The 21,586-nt window shown below is 49.8% G+C and overlaps 1 protein-coding gene across 5 annotated transcripts; it reads left to right on the forward strand.

The window, feature by feature from the left end:
- Positions 1–1,213: 1,213 nt before the first annotated feature.
- Positions 1,214–21,329, forward strand: PARP10 (poly(ADP-ribose) polymerase family member 10). Of its 5 annotated transcripts, none has more exons than XM_078868042.1 (10): positions 1,214–1,358; positions 4,671–4,906; positions 5,872–6,117; positions 8,181–8,414; positions 11,166–12,109; positions 14,176–14,509; positions 15,734–16,825; positions 18,566–18,693; positions 19,570–19,744; positions 20,380–21,329. In XM_078868042.1, exons 2-10 carry the CDS (start codon positions 4,675–4,677, stop codon positions 20,688–20,690), a joined length of 3,696 nt encoding a protein of 1,231 aa, XP_078724168.1. In that variant the 5' UTR covers positions 1,214–1,358; positions 4,671–4,674; the 3' UTR covers positions 20,691–21,329. The 5 variants fall into 5 exon arrangements, with proteins under 5 accessions (XP_078724168.1, XP_078724167.1, XP_078724166.1 ...); XM_078868041.1 differs by having other exon boundaries at positions 1,256–1,365; positions 4,668–4,906; XM_078868040.1 differs by having other exon boundaries at positions 1,256–1,365.
- Positions 21,330–21,586: the final 257 nt, after the last annotated feature.

Raw genomic sequence — 21,586 nt, forward strand, 5'->3', positions numbered from 1 at the left:
CGGATTACAGGATCGGCGATACCACGTGTGAGTCAATCAGGTGCGAAGGTCAGCGGAGGGTGGGGACGTATTTAAACATTTATTTTAATATCTAACGACCATTCTCGGAAGGTCGTGCTGCTGACGAGATGAGAGTCGATCCACTCGCATTGTTGACGTGGAGAGGCGGCTATGTGGAGGCTGTCGTTCTTGCTCGCTTATTCTGTCCCTTGCAGGGCAGCAGCTGTAGTTGTGCGTTTGTCCACGCGAGGGCATCACGTGGCTTGTGCAAACCCAAAAGTGCACCCATAGACACACTCAACCCTATAGCCCTGACCCCATAGCCCTGACCCTACTGCACATATAGCCACCCTCTAGCCCTAACCTATAACCCTAACTCTTAACCCCCACACAATACCCATCCTGGACCCCCCCCCCCCCATGGACCCCCCCCCCGGACCCCCCCCTGGATCGGGCCCCCCTCCTTGACCTGGACCCCCCCTGGGACCCGCCCACCCCCCCCCGGGACCTCCACCCTTTTGGACCCACTCTTGACCCAGACCTATTGCTACCCCATAACCCTAACAAGAACCCCATAACATTATCCTAACAGCACCAACAACAACCGCCATTCTCCACTAAGGGGCCGTCCATAAATGACGTCACGCGATTTTTGACGATTTTTGACCCCCCCCCCCTCGTCACACGGCGTCACAAAAAGTCAGACCCCCCCCCCCCCTCAAATATGACGTCACAAAGCTCTGCACCCCCCCGCCCAAACCATACAGTATTTCCATTTTGAAAATAAAGCATGCTTCAAATCGCTTTAAACTATTGTCATTGTAGTGCGTATTTAATGTGGCGCTGCACTCTGATGTTGTAGGAGAAAACATTTATTAAAAAGTCTATTTAATTAAGTAGAACGTGTTGTCGATATTTATTTAAAGTTGCGCATTTTGATGTGACGTCACATTTCTCAAACTCCTCCCCCTCCTCGTCACACATCGTCACAAATGTCTGACCCCCCCCCCCCAGGTGCGTGACCTCATTTATGGACGGCCCCTAAGTGGCGGTGACGTCACCACGGCGCCTGTGCCAGGCTAGGTGCACGCTGAGGTCACGGGACAGACCCAGCGGGTGCCACGGGTCGACCGAGTTGACTGACCGATGCTTACCGTCTGCGTTCCCCTGCTGTGACAACTTTACTGCGAGCCCTGAGCCTCACCCCCGCACCCCATTCGCCGCCGGCATCACGCGAAGTTGCAAGGGACCGCGTCGAACATATCCCGCCGCCTCGTGACGTCTTGTAGAAGAGGAAACCCCGGATGACGACAATTTCCGCGTGCCGGAGCTGTGGTGGTGAGGCGAGCGTTGAGGTGGTGAGTGGTGAGTGTGGTGAGTGGTGATGGTGGCAGTGGGTAGAGTGGTGAGTGTGAGGGTGGTGAGGGTGGTGAGTGTGGTGAGTGGTGAGTGTGGCAGTGGTGAGTGGTGAGCGTGAGGGTGGTGAGTGTGGTGAGTGTGGTGAGTGTGAGAGTGGTGAGCGTGAGGGTGGTGAGTGGTGAGTGTGGTGAGTGTGAGGGTGGTGAGTGTGAGGGTGGTGAGTGGTGAGTGTAGTGAGTGTGAGAGTGGTGAGTGTGAGGGTGGTGAGTGTGAGAGTGGTGAGTGTGGTGAGTGTGAGGGTGGTGAGTGTGGTGAGTGTGAGGGTGGTGAGTGTGGTGAGTGGTGAGTGTGGTGAGTGGTGAGGGTGGTGAGTGTGGTGAGTGTGGGAGTGGTGAGTGTGAGGGTGGTGAGTGTGGTGAGTGGTGAGGGTGGGAGTGGTGAGTGTGAGGGTGGTGAGTGTGGTGAGTGGTGAGCGTTGAGGGTGGTGAGTGTGGTGAGTGGTGAGTGTGGTGAGTGGCGAGCGTTGAGGGTGGTGAGTGTGGTGAGTGGTGAGTGTGACAGTGGTGAGAGGCGAGCGTTGAGGGTGGTGAGTGTGGTGAGTGGTGAGTGTGAGAGTGGTGAGTGTGGTGAGTGGTGAGTGTGGTGAGAGGCGAGCGTTGAGTGTGGTGAGTGGTGAGTGTGACAGTGGTGAGTGGTGAGTGTGAGGGTGGTGAGTGTGGTGAGTGGCGAGTGTGAGAGTGGTGAGTGTGGTGAGTGGTGAGTGTGGGAGTGGTGAGTGTGGTGAGTGGTGAGTGTAGTGAGTGTGAGGGTGGTGAGTGGTGAGTGTGGTGAGTGGTGAGTGTGGTGAGAGGCGAGCGTTGAGGGTGGTGAGTGTGGTGAGTGGCGAGCGTTGAGGGTGGTGAGTGTGGTGAGTGGTGAGTGTGGTGAGTGGCGAGCGTTGAGGGTGGTGAGTGTGGTGAGTGGTGAGTGTGACAGTGGTGAGAGGCGAGCGTTGAGGGTGGTGAGTGTGGTGAGTGTGAGAGTGGTGAGTGTGGTGAGTGGTGAGTGTAGTGAGTGTGAAGGTGGTGAGTGTGGTGAGTGGCGAGCGTTGAGGGTGGTGAGTGTGGTGAGTGGCGAGTGTGAGAGTGGTGAGTGTGGTGAGTGGTGAGTGTGGGAGTGGTGAGTGTGGTGAGTGGTGAGTGTGGTGAGAGGCGAGCGTTGAGGGTGGTGAGTGGTGAGTGTGAGGGTGGTGAGTGGCGAGCGTTGAGGGTGGTGAGTGTGGTGAGTGGTGAGTGTGGTGAGTGGTGAGTGGCGAGCGTTGAGGGTGGTGAGTGTGGTGAGTGGTGAGTGTGACAGTGGTGAGAGGCGAGCGTTGAGGGTGGTGAGTGTGGTGAGTGGCGAGCGTTGAGGGTGGTGAGTGTGGTGAGTGGTGAGTGTGGTGAGTGGCGAGCGTTGAGGGTGGTGAGTGTGGTGAGTGTGACAGTGGTGAGAGGCGAGCGTTGAGGGTGGTGAGTGTGGTGAGTGTGAGAGTGGTGAGTGTGGTGAGTGGTGAGTGTAGTGAGTGTGAAGGTGGTGAGTGTGGTGAGTGGCGAGCGTTGAGGGTGGTGAGTGTGGTGAGTGGCGAGTGTGAGAGTGGTGAGTGTGGTGAGTGGTGAGTGTGGGAGTGGTGAGTGTGGTGAGTGGTGAGTGGTGAGTGTGGTGAGAGGCGAGCGTTGAGGGTGGTGAGTGTGGTGAGTGGTGAGTGTGAGGGTGGTGAGTGGCGAGCGTTGAGGGTGGTGAGTGTGGTGAGTGGTGAGTGTGGTGAGTTGTGAGTGGCGAGCGTTGAGGGTGGTGAGTGTGGTGAGTGGTGAGTGTGACAGTGGTGAGAGGCGAGCGTTGAGGGTGGTGAGTGTGGTGAGTGGTGAGTGTGAGAGTGGTGAGTGTGGGAGTGGTGAGTGTGGTGAGTGGTGAGTGTAGTGAGTGTGAAGGTGGTGAGTGGTGAGTGTGGTGAGTGGTGAGTGTGGTGAGAGGCGAGCGTTGAGGGTGGTGAGTGTGGTGAGTGGTGAGTGTGAGGGTGGTGAGTGGCGAGCGTTGAGGGTGGTGAGTGTGGTGAGTGGTGAGTGTGGTGAGTGGCGAGCGTTGAGGGTGGTGAGTGTGGTGAGTGGTGAGTGTGACAGTGGTGAGAGGCGAGCGTTGAGGGTGGTGAGTGTGGTGAGTGGTGAGTGTGACAGTGGTGAGAGGCGAGCGTTGAGGGTGGTGAGTGTGGTGAGTGGTGAGTGTGAGAGTGGTGAGTGTGGTGAGTGGTGAGTGTGGGAGTGGTGAGTGTAGTGAGTGTGAGGGTGGTGAGTGGTGAGTGTGGTGAGAGGCGAGCGTTGAGGGTGGTGAGTGTGGTGAGTGGTGAGTGTGACAGTGGTGAGTGGCGAGCGTTGAGGGTGGTGAGTGTGGTGAGTGGTGAGTGTGACAGTGGTGAGAGGCGAGCGTTGAGGGTGGTGAGTGTGGTGAGTGGTGAGTGTGAGAGTGGTGAGTGTGGTGAGTGGTGAGTGTGGGAGTGGTGAGTGTGGTGAGTGTAGTGAGTGTGAGGGTGGTGAGTGGTGAGTGTGGTGAGAGGCGAGCGTTGAGGGTGGTGAGTGTGGTGAGTGGTGAGTGTGGGAGTGGTGAGGGTGGTGAGTGTGAGAGTGGTGAGTGTGAGGGTGGTGAGTGTGAGAGTGGTGAGTGTGGTGAGGGTGGGAGTGTGACAGTGGTGAGTGTGAGAGTGGTGAGTGTGAGAGTGGTTGAGTGTGGTGAGTGTGAGAGTGGTGAGTGTGAGAGTGGTGAGTGTGGTGAGGGTGGGAGTGTGATAGTGGTGAGTGTGAGAGTGGTGAGTATGAGAGTGGGGAGTGTGAGAGTGGTGAGTGTGAGAGTGGTGAGTGTGGTGAGTGTGAGAGTGGTGAGTGTGAGAGTGGTGAGTGTGGGAGTGGTGAGTGTGGGAGTGGTGAGTGTGGTGAGTGTGAGAGTGGTGAGTGTGAGAGTGGTGAGTGTGGTGAGTGTGGTGAGTGTGACAGTGGTGAGAGTGGTGAGTGGTGAGTTTGAGTTTGGTGAGTGTGAGGGTGGTGAGAGTGCTGAGGGTGGTGAGTATGAGAGTGGTGAGTTTGGTGAGTGTGAGGGTGGTGAGAGTGCTGAGGGTGGTGAGAGTGGTGAGTGTGAGTGTAGTGACTCCATGTGGTGAGTATGAGAGCGAGTGAGTTGTGGTTGAGAGCAGTGGCCACAACCCCACATGTTGTCGATCTTTGCCCCCCCCCTCTCACCCCCCTCTCACCCCCCCCTCACCCCCCCCCCTTCACCCCGCTGCTGCTGGCACGCTGACGAGGAAGCAGAAGCATGGACGAGGACGAGGGCATGGGGGGGGAGGTGGACTTGCGGCAGGACGACGGTGGCGGCGAGGACGCCGTGGCGCTCAGCGTCACCGTGACGGGGCTGGAGGGCGCCGCGCTGTCGTCGGAGCTGCTGGCGATGTACTTCGAGAACAAGAAGCGGTCGGGAGGGGGGCCCGTGGCCGACGTCAGCGTGACCCCCAATCGAGAGGCACGAGTCACTTTCAAAAGTGTGGAAGGTACAAAGGCGATGAGGACGATGATGAAGACGACGATGATGATGACGACGACGACGATGATGACGACGACGACGACGACGATGATGACGACGACGACGACGATGATGACGACGACGATGATGACGATGATGAAGACGATGATGAAGACGACGACGATGACGACGACGACGATGATGACGACGACGATGCCGCCTCGTCGTTTGTTCATAATACAAGGAGGGGTCTTTTTTTGGGGGAGTTAGATCGCGTAAATTATAAACGTGTCAGTGTTCGTTAGGACGCTGTCTTTCCGACAGCTCTAACAGCTCTGTTCTTCACCTGAGCTTGACGGCTGCTTGTGTTGTGGCTGAAACGTCGTGAGAATTTTATTACGTTTTATTTGTATTATTTTCCTTCTACGTGACCTTACCGAAAGATCCAAGAATATGAATATAAATGCGTCGTTAAACCCGCCACCAGCCGACACAGCCAATTAGCGAGGATTGTCACGTGGACAGAACGTGACAATTTGTTAGTTTTTGTCAGTATGGGCGGCAGGGTGGAGGGCGGGCGCTGTAGTTTGACACTTGTGCCTCGAAAAAGAAGTTCCTTGATTCGATTCCCGACTTGAGAGATTATCTTAGTGGGGTTTGTGTGTTCTCCCCCCGTTGTGCATGGGTTTTCCTCCCTGTTCTGCATCGGTTTTCTTCCACAGCTCAATTACACGCAATGTAAACTCGCATTGTCCACGAACATCCCATGCTGAAAAGTTTTACCCTCAAACGACTCAACTGGGATTTCGCACAGCAATGTCGACCCCGACGGCGAAAACTTGGCAGGACCCTCCTCAAAAAATCTTAAGAGTGATGCTTTCCTGGATGAACAATCAGAACAATACCAAAATACAGCCGCGACTCCAACCGGTCTTGCAGCAGCAGCAGCAGCAACCTCGCTTAAGCTGTGGCGCTTTCTGGTGACGTGTGCAGACATGCGGGCGGTGTTGAGGCAGACGGAGCACAGCCTGTGTGGCGTCCCTCTGCGGGTGTCACAGTGCCTCCCCCTCGACCCCACCAAAGTGCTGCTTGTGGGCCTGAAGCCGACGACGCAGGTGGAGGTGCTCCAGCTGTACGTGGAGGCTCTGAGCGGGGCCAGCGCCGAGGACTTCGCTCTGCACTACGGAGCCGGCAGAACCTCGGCTCTCGTGCACTTTCACAAGGGGCCGCCACCTCTTGGTGGGTCGCTGATAAAAGCAAGACCCTGAGGGCCGTGACGTCACCCTCGACGGTCAATGTGCCCTAAAACACACACACACACACGGAGCTGTAAATAACAATGATACTAAAGACGTACACTTTTTAACCCGCGGTTTTCATTCACTCGGAGAGTGAGTGATTCAGGGGCGACAAGCAGGAAGGCAGCCAGAACTGGCCCCATCAATTGTCCAAGTTCTACGGTCCTATACTGGGATCTTTGGCCAACTTCAGTAATCAGTGTTTATACGCGTGGGAGAAAACAAAGTACCTGGTTAAAACCCACGCGTGTTCTCCAGTGGTATCTAGCATTACTTGTAACTGCCAACAACTACAAAATACATGTGCATGTATTTTGTATTCAAATATTTCACCTGGCGAACCCCTCCAGTAGAACGTCCCGTTTGTAAGCGTGTCCAGGGTGTCAGTTTGCACACACGACACACGTAACGACACGAGTACACATTCAAACCTGAAGCTTACACAGTCTACGTTTTTACTGGTAGGAACGAAGTGGACCTGCCTAGAATAGATTATATCGTCCGTCCGACCGTCCGTCCGACCGTGTAGCAACATCGCCCCCTACTGCAAACACTTGGCATGACCCTACAAAAACCTTTAGACTCAGTGACGCTTTCCTGGCTAAACAAGTGTAACATTCCCTTATAATTCCCTCAGATAGCTTTTAATTAAAACATTTACATTAATGAGGCTTTCCTGGCTAAACAAGTGTAACATTCCCTTATAATTCTCTGAGATAGCTTTTAATTAAAACTTTTAAAATCAAATTTTACTCACAGCGCCCTAAAGCCTACAGCTAGGCCTAAAGCCTCGAACTACGCCTATCACTCTCCCTTCGTATCGTACCCCCGCGTGTGTGCAAGGGAGTTAATGTTTAACAATGTTACATTCCCTGATGCTTTTAAATAGAAACATTTAAATTTAAAGCTTTTACATAAATAATAAAAACATTTAATTGTAAAATTAACTCACGGCGGCCTAAAGCCTACGGCTAGGCCTAAAGCCTAGAACTAGGCCTCAACCTCTCCCTTCGTATCATACCCCCGCGTGTGTGAAAGGGAGTTAATGTTTTACAATGTTACATTCCCTGATGTTTTAAATAGAAACACTTACATTCAAAGCTTTTACATAAATAATTAAAACATTTAAATTACAAATTAACTCACAGCGGCCTAACGCCTACAGCTAGGCCTAAAGCCTAGAACTAGGTCTCACACTCTCTCTTCGTATTGTCCGATTCGGTGTAGCAACATCGCCCCCTACTGCAAACACTTGGCAGGACCCTACAAAAACCTTTAGACTCAGTGGGGCTTTCCTGGCTAAATAAGTGTAATAATACATTATGTTTATATTCTTTGGTTATTCGTTCCTACCAGCCCACCCCGCAGGGTCCTGTTACACCAGTCAAACACATCAACAATTCAACGGTGTACACCGCCTGGTTCATATGGACTGTGTTCTACCTGTAACAGTCGTGCTGTGTGACGTATTTAGTAGAGACTGGCAGCATAAATTTTGATTTAAAGCTTTCGTGACTGCAGGGATTCATATTCTTGGTTGTTTCGGTAAAGTCACGTAGAAGGGAAACAATAAAATAATAAAAATATAAAACAATAAAATTATCACGACGTATCGATTGCAACACAAGCAATCATCATCAGGTGTGAAAACCACAGTAAAAATAAATGTCACACCTGATGATGATTGCTTGTGTTGCAATCGAAACGTGAGAATTTTATTTTATATTTTTATTATTTTATTGTTTCCCTTCTAGGTGACTTTACTGGCAGCATAGTTTCGTGAGTCTGGTAATGCGTTCGTTGCTGATGCAGCTCCGCATCTGAGCAAGAGTGTGCCTGTCCAGGTTTCTCTCTGACTGTCCCAAGAGGATACAGTGCTTTGCTCTTGGAACAGAATAACATTTGTGAACTATATTTGCATTTCAAGAAATGTCAAAGCTTCGTTTCTACGGCGGACGGCTGCGTGAAGCGCTGATAATGGCGCGCACTTCGATTTCCCATCAGAGTTGAAGCTGTTCGTGCGTCGATGCGAGGAGCGTTGCCTGGAGGGAGCGCGGCTGCGTGCCGAGTGGGTGCCGGTCACCCCACGCCTGTGGGTAGGAAACCTGGACCCCACCGTGTGCCAGGACTTGGTGATGCTGTACTTTGAGAGCCGGCAGAGCGGCGGCGGTGCGGTACAGGACGTGGCTCTGTCGCCACTTGGAGGCCACGCCGTCGTCACCTTCTACAGCGACAAAGGTCTGGATTTCGATTTAAAGCTTTCGTGACTGCAGGGATTCATCTTCTTGGTTCTTTCGGTCAAGTCACGTAGAAGGGAAATAATAAACATAAAAACATTTTTTCGATTTAAAGCTTTTGTGACTGCAGGGATTCATCTTCTTGGTTCTTTCGGTAAAGTCACGTAGAAGGGAAATAATAAAATAATAAAAATAAAAACTGAATTTCGATTTAAAGCTTTCGTGCTTGCAGGGATTCATCTTCTTGGCTCTTTCGGTAAAGTCACGTAGAAGGGAAATAATAAAACAATAAAATTAAAGCATTATTAAATAATTATATTATTTTGAATACTAATAATTTTAAAGAATAAAAATAAAACATGACAATACAATATCATAATTTTATTATTTTAAAGCATAATAAAATAACATAATTATTTTTATTTATTTTATTCTTTCCCTTCTACGTGACTTTACCGAAAGAACCAAGAAGATAAAAACATAATATTGTATTATGTTTTATTTTTAAATAATAAAAATCAAACATAATATTTTATTATGTTTAATTTTTTTTATTTTATTATTTCCCTTCTACGTGACTTTACCGAAAGAACCAAGAAGATGAAAGGTCTGAATGTCCACACAGCAGTAAAGCAGCAGTACCATGCGGCCTTCGCCAGGTTATGTAATGCACTAAGCAGTGCTAAGGTCGTGCCATAAGAAGCCAGGGTTCGAATCAGAGGTCGCAACCGGGTACCCGATACCCGTACCCTACCCGATACCCGGCTACCCGTACCCGGCCGCAACATGGCTTCATTCCAGAGGTCGCAATCAGGTACCCGATACCTGTACCCTACCCGTACCCGGCCGGATACGGGTAGGGTACGGGTACCGCCGGGTACGGATGGGTACCCGTTTGCGACCTTGGTGCGGCCGGGTACGGGTAAGGAATCAAAACCCGTTTGCGACCTCTGGTTCGAATCCGGGCAGTTTAACCAGGCTCGGTTTAACCAGGCTCGTCTTATTTCAGTCAAGTAAGAGCACAAAGTCTCTCTTGTTTTATTACACTTGTTTACCCAGGAAAGCCTCACCAAGCCTAAAGACTCTGGGGGGTTTTTGCCAAGCTTTGACAGTAGGGGGCGATGTTGCTTTAAATCATCTCACGGGTAATTTGTAGTGGTTTTTTTTTCTTTGGAAGGAACCAGAAAAGCCACAGCAAACCCATGAAAAACCGGAGAGACCATGCAACCTCCATACAGGAAGGCCGCCATAGTTTGGAATTGAACCTGGGTACTTCCTGCTGTGTGGCACGAGTGTTACTACCACCATCACCCTGCCGGCCAGTATACATTTCGTTTGTGACTTGATATTCAGTCATCCACAGTTTTGAGGATTAATATTGGTAAAAAAAAAATGTTTGTTTTTCTTTTTTTTTAACCTACGTGACTTTACCGAAAAAAAACAAAAAGTATGAATCCTTTAAGTCACAAAAACTTCAAATCTAGATTCTCATCTCGATGTTTTTCCCAGCGAACTGCGGAGCAGTGAGCGGTGAGCATGGCGAGCGATGTCACCAGGACATTGCGACGATGGAGAAACGCTATCAGGGCAAATGGAGCCCATCAATGCTTGCAGACTATTGCTGGACAGTGACAAGAAGGGCTCCATTTAATGAATAGAAGAGACAAGCCAGGAAGCGCTGAGTAGACTCTGAATAAGGACTAAACTATGTACTTATATATACATAATAGTTTTTTGCCTTTTGTTTCATAATACATTTGATTTATATAACCCTTTTGCTGTTTTTTAAAGTGTTGCATGAACCGAACAGGTCACCTGTTATCATGCTAAGCAACCATAAACACATTAAAAGTCCGAGGGTTACAATGTATGAGTAAAACTCTATCTACACAATATACATAGACGTAAAATGTAAAAACTTTAATATCTTGGGAACAGTAGCCAATCAGTTGAGTTTATTGTCACATTTGAACTCAGCACATCAAAATCCATAATAAACAGCACATTTCATCTCTGAAGCAGTCTAAAAAGTAGTAGACCAAATTTCGATTTAAAGCTTTCGTGACTGCAGGGATTCATCTTCTTGGTTCTTTCGGTAAAGTCAAGTAGAATTGAAATAATAAAGTAATAAAAATAAAACATAATAAAATAATTCTCACGACGTTTCGGCCACAACGCAAGTATCCGTCCTCAGGTGGAGAACAGGTCTGTCGAGGAGACAGATTCTACGTGACTTTACCGAAAGAACCAAGAAAATTGTAGAGCAGTTCAATTGTTCGAAGAAGCACTTTTGAGGTCTCACATTTTGGGTAATTTCCTGACAGGACATATGGCCCAGCTGGCCTTCAGACTTTCAGGAGGCTAAACATCAAATGTATTTCCTGCTCAAATGGGTATTGAGGTGGTGATCGTCTCTTGTTTACAGCCCAGAGCTGGTGGTGCAAATTCCCCATTTCATTGGCGTGGGTGAGAAATATCCATAGGCCAACCGCAGTTAACTTCCCCATCGACTGCTACTTATTTTATCAACCCAAAAAGGGACGAAAGCCTGAGTCACCTGACCAGTTGATATTGCTGTTAAACTTGAGAGAGAAACAACTGCAAGGTTGGGGCCGAAACGTCGTGAGAATTATTTTATTATGTTTTATTTTTATTATTTTATTATTTCCCTTCTACGTGACTTTACCGAAAGAACCAAAAAGAAGGTTTAAAATGTGAGTGGATATGATTGTGGTGTGATTCTCGCGTGCAGTGGTGGACCAAGTGCTCCGACAAACTCACACCCTTCACAATCGTCGCCTCGAGGTGAAACCGTATTTCCTGCAGCTGGAGGAGGGTCCTTCGGACGAAAGCATGGACGACACTGCAGCGGGAATGGACGAGCGGTCGAGAGGTGGCGGCACAGCGCACTGCGAGAGGGACACGCGCAATGGGAACGCCGGCCCGAGAGATGGCGGCACAGCTTCGGCAGAAATCACGGAGACCGTTGTTCTCAAAGCGAGCCTTGCGTATTTGTCGCCTTTGCTACAGCAAGTCATCGGCTCAATGGAAAATGGATTTGAAGGCCTGAAAATCAAGGTTTCGCAAAATGAGATACAGATAACCGGCACAAATCGCAGTGACATTATGGAAGCCAAGTGTCGCCTGTTGACACTGTTGAGTGAAGTAATTGAAATACCTTGGGCAGTCGATTCCAAATTATTGGCATTTCTGAAAAAGAGCAACGTGTCTAAATATATTGGAAACGTTTGTAATGAGGAGAAGATTAATGCCATTTACAGGGTGACCGATTCCTCCGTGCAGATTGGCTCGTTTGGGGAAGAAAGCGGCAACTCCCTGAAGGAAGCCATCTCTGACAGGGTGCACAGTTTCCAATTGCCTTTGCCATCCGACCAGGCCGCGGTCATGTCAACGCAGGAATGGTCAGAGTTTGTGCAGGGCCTTGAGGTGGCAGGGCCAGTCCACTTTGAATGTGGGGATGGGCACATGGAGGTGACCGCACTGCGTGAACTGCAAGCTTGTGTCCAGGCGAAGGTGGTAACGTTCCTGCGGGAGCACGCCGTGGTGGAGAGCGTGTTCCCCATGGAGGAAGCCGTGCTGGATTTCCTGCAGGAGCATTACACGAGCATCCTGCAGCAGATCAGCGAGCAGATAACACTCATCCCTGTGATGGAGCCTCCCGTCATTGGCTTGAAGGTATTGTGAAATCGTTGAGTACTTGCAGGAATATAACAAAGATGCCTCTTTTGCAATTGTGCTCCAGGCTGGCCACGTGGCCGATGGAGGCGATGCGGCACAGTGGTAACGCGTTCATCGCTTGTTGCAGAGGTTCACCGTTCGAATCCCCGACGTCTGTCTTGACTTGTGAATGTGCTGCTCTCTCAATGCGTTTGTAATTCTGTGGTTGCGTGGAAATATTTATTTCAACAATGTCTGTTTTTATTTGGGACCTGTTTTCTATGAGCTTTCTTCTTTTGATGTGACCGTTTCCACTGAATGACATTCCTTTTCACAATAAATACAATGCTGATATTTAATTCTCATGCGCCTGCTATGGGATCTTGTTTATGCTATTTGGTTGGTACTTGGTGGAAACATTTCACAAATCCACCCGATGCGATTAGTTGACCTCTAAACATCCAATAACTTTGGTTCCCCTATATTTGTGTGAACAATTTATTGGCACGTGTGATGTCCCGTGGATGTGTGACCGTTAAAGTCAGCTCATGCCTTTCTAACAGATGAATGGGAAATTATTCACATTTTAGGGGCCTAATTTCTGGGTAGAAATGCCGACGTTAATTTGGTCTGTAAAACTTTTACAGCTGCACATGGCTGTCTAAGAGCCACCATCAATTTTCTTGTTGCTGCTTGCATGTATGATGATGTGTGTGTCTTCTTATGCCTCTATAATTCCTCACCCAATAGTTCTGCGTCTCCTGCATTTTGTTGGGCAGCTTTATTCTTTTCCTATCATTCATCGACTTCACCGCAATGTGATTTCAAATCTATTGCTTCGCCCTTGTGAGCAAGCAAGACCACGTTTACATGCGTGTGTCTTTATGGGTCATTTCCACCTGCTGGTTAAATAAAGATCGGAATGGATCCAATTGCATTGTGTGCTCTTTTGTTTAACTTTGAACTTTCAACATCTTCAGTTACGATGATGCCACTCTATAGGAATAGGAATGACATCCGGTTCACCATCTTGTTTCTCTAGAGATACCATTTTAGTATGTCTGGATCCATGATGTAGAATTTTTTTTTGCACCGTACATATTTGTCTTTTTTTGCACCGTACGAAGCCAACCATGCTGATCGGAGGTGCAGGGTCAAGTAATGGTCGATAAGATGAGTTCTACTTTTTAGGGAAATCAAAAGTGGCCTTCCTCTGGATACACTCGCTCCCCGGCATAAGAATGTGGAATTTCCACCACTGGCTCAGGGCTGTAAACTGTAAATGAACACCGCCTCAGTAATGATGAATGGTAATTAACAGGTAATTTATAACCGAGGGTGTATATCCAAGTGTAAGTTTGTCAAGCCATGTTTTAAGTTATTATTCTGCGTGTTTACCCAGGAAAGCCTTACTGAGTGAATACTTTTTCCCAGGTAGATCTTGCCAAGATTTTGCAGTAGGGGGTGATGTTGTTCTGTGTGTAATCCCAATTGCGAAATTTACAGGGGGTTTTGTTTCAGCTTTGGGATGTTTTGCCAATGCCAGTTACATTGCATGATATTATTAGCTATGGGACGAACCAGAGATGCCGGAGGAAACCCATGCATCACAGTAGAGGACATTTCAACTCTACATCGGTGTTAATTCTAGATTTGAAGCTTTCGTGACTGCAAGGATTCATATTCTTAGGTTTTTTTCGGTAAAGTCACGTAGGGGGAGCCAAGGTAGGCCCTGAATATTATTTTTGGGCCTACCTTGGCTCCTCCCACCCTCAACCGGTATATATACAAATACTGTGTTCTTGGAATTTCTCTCACTTGATACAGCTATCGTGCTGTGACGGTTCCACCTGAAGACGGAAGCTTGTGTTGCCACCGAAACGTCGTGATTTTTATTTTATTTTAATTTTACTTTTTTTTTTACCTACATGACTTTACCGAAAAAACCTAAGAATATGAATATCTACATAGGTGCCCGAATCAAGAATCGAACCCAGGCGATTGTTGCTGTGAGGCACGAGCGTTTCCACTGTGCCACCCTGCTGACCCAAGTGTCCTCTCTTGGCATCGATGCCTTTCCACAGATGTATGGGACGGAGGTGTGCTGCGGAAATGTGCGGGAGATTCTGCAGAGCCTGGTGTCGCCCTCCTCGGTGCTGTGCACCACCGTCTCCGTGCCCAGGCCGGGCATCACCCGCCTGCTGTGCCATCACATTGGCCAGGAGCTGCTCTCCCAGACAGAGCAGCAATTCCTCTGTAAGATCCGGCCCAAAGACACCAGCTGGTCCAACTTGCGGCTCCTGGAGAGCTGTTGCACACCAGCGCGACAGGCGAGCGCGGGGGCGCGAGGAGAGGAGGCCGCACCTCGCTTTGTGCGCACGGAGAGCTGCAACTCTCCCAGGTTGAGCCTCCCTGCAGGTAACGCTTCGTACAGATGCAGGATGGTGCATTCCCTTCACTGCTGCTGGGTTCGTACAGGGGATGAATGCAGCAATGGGATTCATTTGCAATGATCATGATTTAGTGTAATTTGTATTGGTGCCATTATTATTGTCTATATAGTCTCAGGTTCTTTAGGAACTCAGGATACAGGCCATCATATCCCTGTGCCTTGTTGGACTTGGTGGCCCTCTGGGCCACTTCGTATGTATGTAGTTGAACTTATTTCGCGGCGTATGTAGCCAACAGTGCTAATCGACAGTGTTACGATCTTGTTAGACCTGCTGCTTGCAATAATTATTAACAGAGTTGTTGCTGGACAACTGGTTTGGTAAGCTTGTTGATTGGTGCATTTGAACAGGACAGTATGTGGGAAGCCACAACATTCGCTGTCGTCTTTTGTGGTCTGTGCTTTGTTGGTTTTGAGGAACCGAGGTTTTGGAGGAGTTATCAGGTGTTACAGCAGGAGTGAGTTAGCTCCAAGTCTGCAATGAAGTCTTCCCAATGTTTTCTTCACGCAGAGTTCAAGGATTACAGCAGTGCAGTGCTCTTATCTTGGTCACCAGGGAGGTGCTTTTAAAAAAGGTTTTAACGAATCTCACAAGGATAGTTTTGAGTTAAATTAGGGAAAGACAAAAAAATCCGGTTGGGTTTTGGGACACATTAACAAACAGGGTTGATTGCATTGATGAGCTAGTTTTTCTGAACTGGTAAAACAATACTTAGAATATGAACTCCGCGGGACACAGGATAACTGGCGTTCATATTCTATGCCCCGTGGTCCAGGTTTGTCTCAAGAGTTTTTAACTACACGCTGTCCGCTTCACAGTGCATGTTAGAGGTCCCCTGACGTCGTTCAAAAAGAGTTGGCCGTTGTGTGCCGGGGTCAGGGTACAAATTTGAAAAATGACCCATAAATGACTCGTGATTGCACAGCAATCATCGTCCCCTACTGGAAGACTAATGCCACTCGCAGGGTAGTGCTGAGTCACCTTGTGCAGCACAGGGACAGTTGCCATCAGTGAATGGGTCCCCTGTGCAAAAACAAAAAGAGAATCCACTCGGAGACGTTTTGTTACGTTATTGTGCAATGTAGATGCGATTCTTGGCCTTGCCCTGCAGGGAATTGAATCGAGCAGTAATTATTGTTCACGATTCCTGTAATGCGCAGAACATCTGATAATGTCAATGTGTTTTCACTAGGTGGCGCTCAACGTGAAACGGCTGAGATTACGAGCATGATCGGCAGCAATGATTCGGTGGAAATAAGTGTGGAGACTGAACGGGGATCCGCCCAGCCTAATAGCATCGGTGGGGAGGTGTGCGGAGAACAGGCTGACAGACCAGAAGCACTCGGTGAAGAAGGTAACCTCGCTCTCATGGAAGCCGGAGGTCAAGATGATCAGGAAAACACATCAGCTGGCGTAGATGCCAGCACAGAGGAGCGTGATTTTGAGCGGGCAAAGGAGCTGTCACTCAGACATTTCCAATCGAATGTGACTCTGAACGAGGAGGAGCAGATTCAGATGGCCATTCAGAATTCCCTCGTACAGGAGGAGAAGATGCGGAGTGAAGAGGAGCTACTGGAGGAAGTATTGCAGCTCTCCACGCAGAACCTGGATAGAGAGAACGAGAATGTCTATCAGTTGGCGCTCAGTCTCTCTGTGTCAGAAACAGCAAATCCCATGACTTGTGAATTTGAAAAGGCCATTGAAATGTCCACGAAAGCCGACACGGACCGACTCTCTCTCCAACCGCAGAGCTTCTCTGACAATATTGAGCTCATCATCTGTGCCGACGCAAGCGGCAGCATCGACCGAATCAAAGATCATTTGGTCAAAAATATCGACGGTTACTTTCACGAGATAAAACTGGAAAACGAATGTTTTAAACAGCTCACGTTGGCGACGAGAAGCACTCTGGAGCGCGAGCACGGGGTGCGGCTCACCGTGGAGGGGAGCAGGCTCAGCCTGTACGGCTGCAAGGTGTTCACAGCGGAGGCCCTGTGCGTCCTCAACGAGCTGCTCGGGAGGGCCGTGCAGGAGCAGCTCGACGCCACCGAGAGGGATCTGATTGGGCGCTCAGTGGAGTGGCTGTGGGGCCCCGAGCCAGGAGTGGCCGTGCCCTACCCCCCCGACGCCACCGTCTACTTGGAGAGAGCGTGGCAGAAGAAGAAACCTCGCGTCAGGGTCCACTTCAATGGTCACTTGCACACCGTTGATTTCCGCAAAATGGAGGAGCTGAGGGAAGGATCCGAAAGATCTGTGAAGATTATCAGGAGAGATCTCGGTCAAGGTAAGAGGCACAGGTCCTCACGGTTTGTCTCATAGCGAACACTACAAGTGCCGTACTGGAAACGAGTTTATCGTCCTGAAAGGTAAATGCAAATTTAGCCATGTGGAGCACTTGAGGACAAATACAGGTAACAGGATAAATAAGCAGATATTGCAGTGCACCGACTGCCCATATCTGTCCCTCCATATAAAAAAAACAATTGTTTTACACATCTCATCAGCCACGCAGCCTTCTGGGAGAACATAATTTTAGCAGCGTTGGTTTGATACAAGCAAATCTGGACAGAATTTGGCATTAAAGGTTTCATCAGCAATCAGACTTTCTTGAGGCAATGCTCGTTAACTGCCAAATGTTCTCTAGCAAGGACCGCCTCTGTTACATATAGGTCCTGCTTTGGCACAATACTTTATAATACACAACACCAAAACAATCGTTATTGTTGTGATTGATATTGCAGATTTGCTGTATCAAGTGAGGCAGGGATTCCAAGATGCAAGTTCTTAAATACAAGTTAAGGGGGGGGGGATCTTATCAGAATGTGGTAGCCAATGAATGGAACGTATTGGGAGGGGGGGGGGCGGGGCTAAAAGAGAGCACGATGAGTGCGTAGACGTGGACGTGTTTGTGCGCAAGCAGCTGTTGGTGCACATGATGACGTATTGGGAGGGGGGGGCGGGGCTAAAAGAGAGCACGATGAGTGCGTAGACGTGGACGTGTTTTTGCGCAAGCCCCTGTTGGTGCACATGATGACGTATTGGGAGGGGGGGGCGGGGCTAAAAGAGCACGATGAGTGCGTAGACGTGGACGTGTTTGTGCGCAAGCCCCTGTTGGTGCACATGATGACGTATTGGGAGGGGGGGGGCGGGGCTAAAAGAGCACGATGAGTGCGTAGACGTGGACGTGTTTGTGCGCAAGCCCCTGTTGGTGCACATGATGACGTATTGGGAGGGGGGGGCGGGGCTAAAAGAGAGCACGATGAGTGCGTAGACGTGGACGTGTTTGTGCGCAAGCCCCTGTTGGTGCACATGATGACGTATTGGGAGGGGGGGCGGGGCTAAAAGAGCACGATGAGTGCGTAGACGTGGACGTGTTTGTGCGCAAGCCCCTGTTGGTGCACATGATGACGTATTGGAAGGGGGGAGGGCGGGGCTAAAAGAGAGGACGAGGAGTACGTGGACCTGTTTGACGGTCCCACCTGATGACGGAGACTTGCGTTGCCTCTGAAACGTCGTGTTTTTTATTATTTTATTTCTCTATTTAAAGCTTTCGTGACTGCAGGGATTCATGTTCTTGGTTCTTTCGGTAAAGTCACGTAGAATGGAAATAATAAAACTAAAAAAAATAAAACATAATAAAAATAATTCTCACAACTGCTTGCGTTGTGGCCAAAACGTCGTGAGAATTATTTTATTATGTTTTATTTTTATTATTTTATTATTTCCATTCTACGTGACTTTACCGAAAGAACCAAGAAGATATTTTATTTGCATTAATTTTAATTTTTTACCTACGTGACTTTACCGAAAAAACTAAGAGTATGAATCCTTGCAGTCACGAAAGCTTCAAATCTAGAATTGATATTGCACCTGCTGCAATAACGTCCCCGTTTCTGCGTAGAGAGGGCAATGCTGCGTGGGTATAGGCGCTGCGGGCATACAGGCGGGACGCTTGCACTCCCAGCTCAGTGGCGCTCTCCGTGTGTGTGTGCCTCCCGTCTCGATGCGCGTGCCTCCGCCACAGAGCACGGGTCGCTGGCCTCCGCTGAGTGCGTCGCTCTAGTGGATCTGGACGCCGACGACGAGGAGTTCAAAACAGTCAAAGATCAGTTTCTTGGATCGCTGGAGAACGTGAACGTTGAAATTCTTCAGGTGACAATTTTAAAAGTTTTATCGTTCTGGCTGCGGACATGGTTGATGGTCAGCACACTGGACATGCAGGCCCAGAGGTTGACGGTTCAATCTCGCGGCACGGCAGTTAAACCAATAGGGAATGTTTTTAAATCCCCCACCTGTCCACCCAGTGGGATGAGCACGCCACAAGGTAGTCGATCGGCCGGTCGCATGGGAAGGGAATAAGTGTGGGTACGCTCTCTTCCGAGACATCTGGCCAGCATGGAAGAGGTAGACCCAACGCGTTCTGGAGGAGCTCTGGAGATGTCCCTCTATTGGAGGTTTTTACGACGTGTTTCTTGCACTGATACGAGTGATTAGGCTCTCACTGTTTGGAATTCTAGTTCCTCTCCGTGGCAGATTAATGCGACTACTTAAAGTGCAGTGGTGTCAGTGTGGTTGGTGCTTGGATCTAGTGCAGTGTGGATGGTGGCGTTGGTGCTTGGGTCTCTTGTGCAGCGAGGGTGGGGTTGTTTATTACAGGAGATGAAATGACTGCAGCAGCATTGTGTGCTGCAAGGTTCCAAATGAAAACAGCATGATGCCATGTGAGACGTTGTTGGTTATGTATTTCACAAGTGGAGACGCACTTAGAAATGCTTCAAACGATTTCTACTGGTGCAAGAGTAAGTCTACTGTACTGCATATTACTTTTCGAAAACCCTTTCACTCTTCCAAAATCCAAACCAATCACATTAATCACTGCTGTGCTTGACGAAGGCTTACCTGCCTTGCATGAAGCTTGCCAATGACATTGTGGCATGCAGAATGATGCCAGAACCCTCTGCAGCATGCGCACGTCGTGTATGACGACACACACGCGCACACACATCGCACGTGTGTTGTGCCTGACAGATCCAGCGCGTGGACAACAGCGTCCTCTACCGGCAATTCCTGCTGAAGAAGCAGCAGATTGAGCGCGAGTGCTCGCAGCCCCCCTGTGAGAGGATCCTGTTCCACGGCACAGCCGACGCAGCGTGCTCCGAGATCAATTTGCACGGCTTCAACCGCAGTTTCTGTGGGAAAAATGGTGAGTGCCGTGTGTGGTGCAGTAACACCACCCCGACTAGCCAGACTCGTGACGGGTGGATCCTGGCCCGGGTAGTTGAAAAGTCCAGCTCGCTACCGATGTATTTAACATTTGCGTAAAACAACAACTCTGTCTGCTGTACGTGTTTGCAATTTTCTTAGTGTATAGCGTGTAGTACACGTGTTACCATCGATCCCCACCCCTCCAACCCACTCCCAACAACAACAACACCCCCACCACGATGCTTGTGCCAGACCAGGTACACTCCGAGGCCACGTGATGTGTCGGTGGCTCGCTGACAGGAGGTCATGGGACAAACCCAGGTACCATGGGTTGACTGCCAGATGCACCACCCGTGCCCCCTCCTGTACCAACTGGCTGCATATGAGCGGCCCAGCGCTCGACACGGTGTTATGAGCTTTGCTCCTCTGCCATCCGCTGTTGCGGGAGGGCGACCTTCCTCCTAACTGCCCAGTAGCGTCCCTCCATCCCACATCCCCCACCAACCCCTCCCCCAAATAGTCTTGAGACTGGGTGAGGATTTCCTGGTTCAACAAGCGCAGGAACAACAACAATAATAATAACTGACGATACGGATGGCGGTGTGACACATGCATGTGTGCGCGTGTCCCCAGCGGCGCTCTATGGCCAGGGCGTGTACTTTGCGACGAGCGCTCGCATCTCGGTGCGCGACCAGTACTCTCCGCCGGATACCGCGGGCCGCAAGCACGTGTACTTGGCGCGCGTCCTCACCGGCGATTTTGCGCAGGGCCGTGAGAACATGCTCACGCCACCCATCCGGCTTCCGGTCACCGACGGTGGCCCCACTGTGCGGTTCCACAGCGTGGTGGACAACACCGCCCACCCTGACATCTTCATCATCTTCAATGATACGCAGGCCTACCCCGAGCACCTGATCACGTTTCGGTGGACCGCTCCGCTCTGATAGTGCGGCGTTGTCGCCTGCCGTCTGCCTGGACGTGTGCCGGCAACACTCGTGCCTCGTAGCTATAAACCTGAGTTCGATTCCTGACTTGGGCGCTTTTCTGTGTGGGGTTCGTCTGTTCTGCCCCTGGTCTGCATGGGTATTCTGCAGTTTTCTTCTCCCAAGCTTAAAGCATACAACGTAACTTGGTATTGACTAAACGTGCCAATGCTGAAACATCACCTGCAAATCACTCTGTCGGGAATACTCAGAGCAACCGCCCTTTACTGTGAAAACTTGGTTGGACCCTCCTAAAAGTCTGGACTGCTGGGTAAACGAATCCAAATATTACTACAAATATGATTTTACCAACATTTAGTCGGTTATTTTTTTCCATAATTTTTTCCAATGTGTGGTTTCACCGTCTTGTCAGACGACTTAGAATTCGGTCATAAATCTAAGAACGGATTAAAAAACCTTGCAATACATTGCCACGACTTTGTTGCATGACAGTCACACCAATGTTTACTGCTCAGAGCTATGTTTTGCCAATTTATGGGCAGACACAAATATAATAAGATTGTGTTTATACTGGTAGGAGCCTCCTGGTTACACCAGCCCACAGGGGATTATTGTGTCCGTCTGTCCATCGTGCATCCAAAAATGGGAAGGGTGGGGCTGGGTGGAGAGGGGAGGGTGGAGAGGGGCTGGGTGGGGAGGGGCTGGGTGGGGGGGGTGGGGCTGGGTGGGTGGGGGGTGGGAGGTGGGAGGGGAGGGGAGGGTGGGGAGGGGCTGGGTGGGTAGGGTGGGGCTGGGTGGGGGGTGGGAGGGGTGGGGCTGGGTGGGGAGGGGCTGGTCACCCCGTGGTGCCCTTATAAAACTCAACGTTTAACCTACTCACGCCGGCTTGTGCCCGC

The sequence above is a fragment of the Lampetra fluviatilis genome, chromosome 25 (genome assembly GCF_964198595.1).
Source record: "Lampetra fluviatilis chromosome 25, kcLamFluv1.1, whole genome shotgun sequence".
Taxonomy (NCBI): domain Eukaryota; kingdom Metazoa; phylum Chordata; class Hyperoartia; order Petromyzontiformes; family Petromyzontidae; genus Lampetra; species Lampetra fluviatilis.